General features: G+C 59.8%; 1 protein-coding gene across 1 annotated transcript in view; it reads right to left on the bottom strand.

Annotated features, from left to right (window-relative positions):
- PATL2 (protein associated with topoisomerase II homolog 2 (yeast)) overlaps positions 1 to 5,413 on the bottom strand; it is a gene marked incomplete at its 5' end in the record, with an annotated part of 6,809 nt that extends 1,396 nt beyond the window's left edge. The window contains 17 exons of the mRNA XM_008935425.1: positions 71 to 220; positions 305 to 402; positions 498 to 638; positions 970 to 1,129; positions 1,375 to 1,505; positions 1,653 to 1,697; positions 1,990 to 2,087; positions 2,172 to 2,289; positions 2,733 to 2,871; positions 3,026 to 3,100; positions 3,223 to 3,374; positions 3,771 to 3,848; positions 3,972 to 4,142; positions 4,507 to 4,572; positions 4,658 to 4,726; positions 4,855 to 5,165; positions 5,311 to 5,413. Coding sequence (XP_008933673.1) covers positions 71 to 220; positions 305 to 402; positions 498 to 638; positions 970 to 1,129; positions 1,375 to 1,505; positions 1,653 to 1,697; positions 1,990 to 2,087; positions 2,172 to 2,289; positions 2,733 to 2,871; positions 3,026 to 3,100; positions 3,223 to 3,374; positions 3,771 to 3,848; positions 3,972 to 4,142; positions 4,507 to 4,572; positions 4,658 to 4,726; positions 4,855 to 5,165; positions 5,311 to 5,413 — 2,105 coding nt within the window. The remainder of the gene's footprint in view (positions 1 to 70; positions 221 to 304; positions 403 to 497; positions 639 to 969; positions 1,130 to 1,374; positions 1,506 to 1,652; positions 1,698 to 1,989; positions 2,088 to 2,171; positions 2,290 to 2,732; positions 2,872 to 3,025; positions 3,101 to 3,222; positions 3,375 to 3,770; positions 3,849 to 3,971; positions 4,143 to 4,506; positions 4,573 to 4,657; positions 4,727 to 4,854; positions 5,166 to 5,310) is intronic.
- Positions 5,414 to 5,437: the final 24 nt, after the last annotated feature.

Raw genomic sequence — 5,437 nt, 5'->3', positions numbered from 1 at the left:
AATGCCTTTTGCTGCTCTTCTCCTGGTGGATCACCAGGAGCAGCAGGGAGCCACACCACGAGGTACTTACTCCATCTTGGCTTCCAGGTTGTGGATGGTCTGCTTGTCCAGATAGCGACAGAAGAGCGAGAGAAGGTTGCTGGGCAAGAAGAGAGGCTCCACCAGCAAGTCCTTGGGGACTCTTGATAGCTCCCGGGCAACCAGGAACACCATGTCAGTCCTGGAGGCATCAACATGGGGGTGGAGGGTGTGAGTATCCCACCAGGTGGTGAACCCCAACCCCACTGCTTCCGCAGTCCCTCACCACATCTCGAAGTCCCCACCACATGGCTCCAGGGGCAGGTCAGAGGACAGCAGCCTCTCGCCATGGCTCAGTAGGTAGTAGAGCAAGGAGATCCCAAACTGCACAAGGAAGTACCAGGAGGAGCATCACAGCTGGTGGCAGCAGGCCAAGGGCCATCATGAGGTTCTGCCCTCCTCAAGGTAAGGTCATGTACCTGGTTCTTCAAGGCCATGGTGAGGGGCAGCTCAAGAAACTCTGGTAGAGGCCTGGTCATCTTCTGCAGTACCTCAATGAGTTTGCTGAAGGTCATCCTGCCCACCACCTCATTCAATGGGCTGTAGAGCACGGGGAGAGACTGTGCAGGGCAGAGTGGAAAGCAGGGATCTGAGACCGCTTGACCCACCACAGCCCCATCCCATCACCCAAGGGGAATGCAAAGGCCAACACTAAACCCCCTGATAGAGGGACTACCACCAGGACTCCTTTAACTCCTCCAGGAGACCTTTATCCTCTGTTCCAGGGAAGGAAAGCGGTTCCTCTCTCATGTCAACCCCACCAGCTGCTCAGTCATTCTGGGACACCTCACCAAGACGTGCCCCACCATCACCCAGGGTGCCCCTCAAGAGAGACCAGAGAGGGGGGAAGAGGCAGCTGGGGATGTTCCTGCCCTAGCTGGCGGTGCTCACCTCATCCAACACATCCTTCTTCATGAGGAAGGGCAGGTGGTGGGCGATGGTCAGCAGGATCTTCTCCGCTTGCTCCTGGCTCAGGTGGGGCAGCAGCCGGGCCACGAGCTTCTTGCCCTTCCGCACACAGAGGAGTTGCAGGAACTCATCCTCTGCCTCCCTGGGGATGAAGGCTCTGTTGGCACAGATCCCAAAGGGACCTGTAGCACCTCTGCCCACCCAGAAGGGTCGCCATCACCTCCAGCAGGGGACGAGGCTTGTGGGAAGGGTCAGCACAGGTCACGGTGACACAGAGGATAAGATCCAACCTTCCCTGTCACCCAGGGCTCCTCCTCTGTCACCTTCTGAGCCCCGTGAGGACAAGGACGTGCCACCTGCTCCCCTCTCCCCACGGCACAAACTCACTCTTGGCTTCTGCAAGCCCCGATTTTCAAGGCTTGGTAGATGGTCTCCACTTTGTGGTTCTTCTGCTGCTCCTCTGGGGTCATGGGCATCTTCCGCTCCACCTCCTCCACCTCCAGCAGCTGCACAAAGAGCTGGAGGAATAGCACAGAGTGCTTTAAGAGCATCTTCTACCAACTTTGTGCCATCCAGGAGACATGTCCAGATGCTCCCTCAGAGCTTCTTGGATGAAAACCATGGTCTACACCACCTCACCCTGCCACAAATCACAGCTCGCTCACCTTCTCAATCCTGTGCAGAGCCCGAAGCCGGTGGCTCCCCGTGGCCTTCAGGAGAAGACAAAGGAGGGGACAACAGTTACAGCCAGCACCAGCCACTGCCGCCAGCAGAATGCTGCGCCAGCTTCTCCATGGGGATCAAAGGTGGCTTCAGGACATGGAGCAATCCCATGAGGAGGCCACAGCCAGCTCCAACCACCCCAGAGCCCCATCCCACCACCGAGGTGGCATCCTGACCCCATGGCTTGGTCACAGCAGCTTTTAAAGCTCCTGCTAAAAGCACTCCAGGGCCTGGAGAAAGCTCCGAGTGGTGCTTTCAAGCCAGCTTCTCCTCACCCACCTCCTCCACGTGGGCGTGGTGCACGGCGTCAATGGCCCGGCGAGGGCTGTAGCAAGTGGAGACCGCAACCTGGCCCAGCGAGCCGGCGATGCGCACCACTGGAAGAGAGAGGGGGGGATGTGGGGAGACGAGGACCCTTCAAGGCCTCACCTGACCCACCACCACCTGCCCCAGGCCCTCACCGGAGTCGTACGTCTCCACTTTCTGGATGAATGGCGTCACCAGCTTGGGGGGCTCCTGCTTGTTGCGCCCACCCAGTGGCTCCTCGGCCTGCTTGCGCTCCAGGTGGTGGTAGTAGGTCTGCAAGGACAAGGGTGGCCAGGAGGACAGGCACCAGGAGCTCTGCCACCCTCCAGCTCCCAAAGTGATAAAGTCATAGAACCACAGAACCCTTCTGGATCAAAGAGACCTTTCAGATCAAGTCCAACCATTCCCCCAGCACTGCCAGGTCCCCACTGACGCATACCCCTCAGCACCACATCTCCACGGCTTGGAAATCCCTCCAGGGATGGAGATTCCCCCACTGCCCTGGGCAATTCTAGCATGGAAGAAATTGTTCCTCAGATCCAGCCTCAACCACCCCTGGGGCAACTTGAGGCCATTGCCTCTTGTCCTATCACTTGTTCCTTGGGAGAAGAGCCCAACCCCCAACCTCCTATTGGGGAACATGTTGGTTTCACCTTCAGCTACCTGTCCACCAACCCCCCCCAGGTCCTTTCCTGCCCTGAAGAGCAGGACCTCACCTGGTAGTAGTAGTCGTCATCCGTGTTCTCGCTCTGCAGCTGGATCATCTGCACCTTGATGACCCAATCCTTCTCCTTGGAAGCCATCAGCCCGCCATACGGGTCTGCCTTCAAGAACCACAGCTTCTTGGGGGAGATGCTGGCAGGGGAGAAGATCTCAGTGACCAGCCCCATCAGCACCCCCCACCACCCCCCCGGGGTCCCCACTCACCTCCGCACCTGCCGCTGCGTCAGGATCCGCTGGTGCCGCGGGCGGCGCAGGGGCATGGCAGTGGCTGTGCTGGGAAGGAGACCCCCCCCCCCCCCCCTGCCGCTGCGTCAGGATCCGCTGGTGCAGCGGGTGCAGCTGGGTCATGGCAGTGGCTGTGCTGGGAAGGAGACCACCACAGGGGGCTCGGCACCCTTACCAGGGCCATCTCCAGAGGGGGGACAACTCCCCCCAGGCTGCTCTGTGGGGGTCCTCTGGCCCCACCCGAGCAACCCTGCTAACCTGAGGTTCAGCTGGTTGCTGGCTGCTGGGCTGAAGAGAACAGGGTCCAAAGAAGGAGACATGGGGCCGAAGTGCATGGCAAGAGGCCGCGGCGGGCTGCTGACGCTGGGCGACACGGGCCGGAAAGGGCTTGGAGACCCGTACCCCATGCTCTGGAGGGGAGGAGAAGAGCCATCACGTGGCTGAACCTTCCTCTCCGAGGGTCCTACAAGGATCTGCCAGCTCTTGGCTCCCATCCTCCTCACGAGGGGCCGTGGGGACACTGTGGCAAGGTGGTGGCCACCAGGATCCTGCTCCTACAGCTCAGCAAGATGCCACCAGGAACTGCGTGCCACCAGGTCCACCACCGAGCACAAGACCACCCTGGGGGAGGGTCCCGTTGGGACATCAGGACAAACAGATTTATGAATCCCTGTCAGCAAGACACCAGAGATGGGTGTTCAGGATGAGATGGAGAAGGCACTTTGGGGAGGTGCTGTCCCTACTCCCTGCTGCTCCAGGGCCACTTCAGAGGAGACACAGCGGTGGCTCGTAGCCCGCTGCGTTACCTGGCTTGAAGCAAAGAGCGGAGAAGGTCTGTGGCCCAGTGTGAAGGGCTGAGGGGAGCATGGAGGCATCAGAGGAGACTGCTGGAAGACAGGAGAGGGGAGGTGGCTCTGGGACAAGCCCACCTCCTCAAGGCTGTAGCTCTGGAGAGAGTGAGGGCAGAAAGAGGGGACAGAAGAATACCACCACCCCAAACCCATTACCTGCTGGAGAAAGTGCTGGGAGAAGGACTTGGGGGACATCAGCCTCAGGTTGGGGTGCTTGAGCCGAGGAGAACCCCTGTAGCCCCTCTGGACGGGGGAGCTGAGGAAGTCAAGGGCCACGTTGGAGGACAGTGGGGGCCTCTCCAGGACATGCAAGATGGCTTTGTCCTGCTGGGAGGAGGCAGCAGGAGATGGCAACGGGGCCCACCTGGGACCAATTTAGCTCCCCCAGTAGCAGGCAGCTTATCAAGACCTTTGGTCATTGCTCAGCCAGAACGTGCTCCAGCCAGGCTCCCATCTTGACAGTGTGCAGTGGTGGAGGACCCTCGAGGACACCCAACGTGGAGGTCCCCATCCCTCCAAACTCAACAGCTTCGCCTTCACACCTGGGGTGGACACCTGCACCTTCAGCCTTAGCACCCAAGATCTGTGCACCACCAGACCCACAGTGAGGTTCTGGAGGTCCCTCAGTCACCCCAAATCTCCTGCACCTTGGACCAGGGTAGCAGGGAGCCCCTGGTACCCCCATACCCACCTCCAGCACGTGGTGGGGTGGGATGCTGCCGGGGCAGGAGCCCCATGCTGCAGGGTCCATCGCCAACTAGAAGACAGAGAGATAGTCAGCACGGGGCAGGAGGACTGGAGAAGAGGGACAGGGGACACCGGGTGGGAGGGGACATTTTTACCACGTCGTCTTTGCTGAACTCAGCCCAGCAAGGACCAATCCTGCTGTCCAGCACCGCTGAGTCCTGGCTCTGCAAGCAAAGAGGAAGTTACAACCCCAGCATGGTGGGACTTCCTCCCTTGGGCAGGGACCAAACCACCCCCGGTGTCCTCCATAGGGCTGGAAGGGGGACAGCAGGACCCTCTCCTCGGACATCACCTCCAGCGTGGGTTTGCTCTGCACGGCTCTCATCACCGCCGGGTCTCCCAGGTCATTGGGCTCCTCACAGGGTTCCTGGTCTTCCTCCTGCTCCTCAGCCTCCAGCTCCTCCTCTTCCTCCAACTCAAAGTCAATCTGCTCAACCTCTGGCTCCATCCCACCTTCCTCCTGGGGTTCTCCTAGCTCCTCTGCCACTCCAGGTCCCTGTTGCTCCATCACCTCAGTCTCCTCTGCCACCTCTTCAGCCAGCTCAGGGCCCATCTCTGGAGGCATCAGGAGATTCACAGTGTCCTCTTCAGCAGAGTCTTGGTGGGAGGAAGCACAGTATGTTGGGGTGGGCTGGGGTCCCTGCTCCCCACACAACTCCTTCCCGGGCAGGAGGACACCATCCTCACTACCCCACCTTCAGCCTCCTCAACCCCGTTAGGTGCTGGTTGAGCTTCTCCGAGATCTTACCTAACCCAAAAGTCATGTCATTGTATAGGTTGAGCTCTTCATCCTCCTCAGCTATCTCCTCCAGCAGGGGCTCATCTTCCACCAGCAGATAGTCCTCAAGTATCTGGAGTTAAAAGCAGCAGCCCCC

This window comes from Merops nubicus, unplaced genomic scaffold (assembly GCF_000691845.1).
Source record: "Merops nubicus isolate BGI_N331 unplaced genomic scaffold, ASM69184v1 scaffold29782, whole genome shotgun sequence".
Lineage (NCBI taxonomy): Eukaryota > Metazoa > Chordata > Aves > Coraciiformes > Meropidae > Merops > Merops nubicus.
The sequence above is the reverse complement of the archived record's forward strand: the minus strand, read 5'-3'. Positions and strand labels throughout refer to the sequence as shown.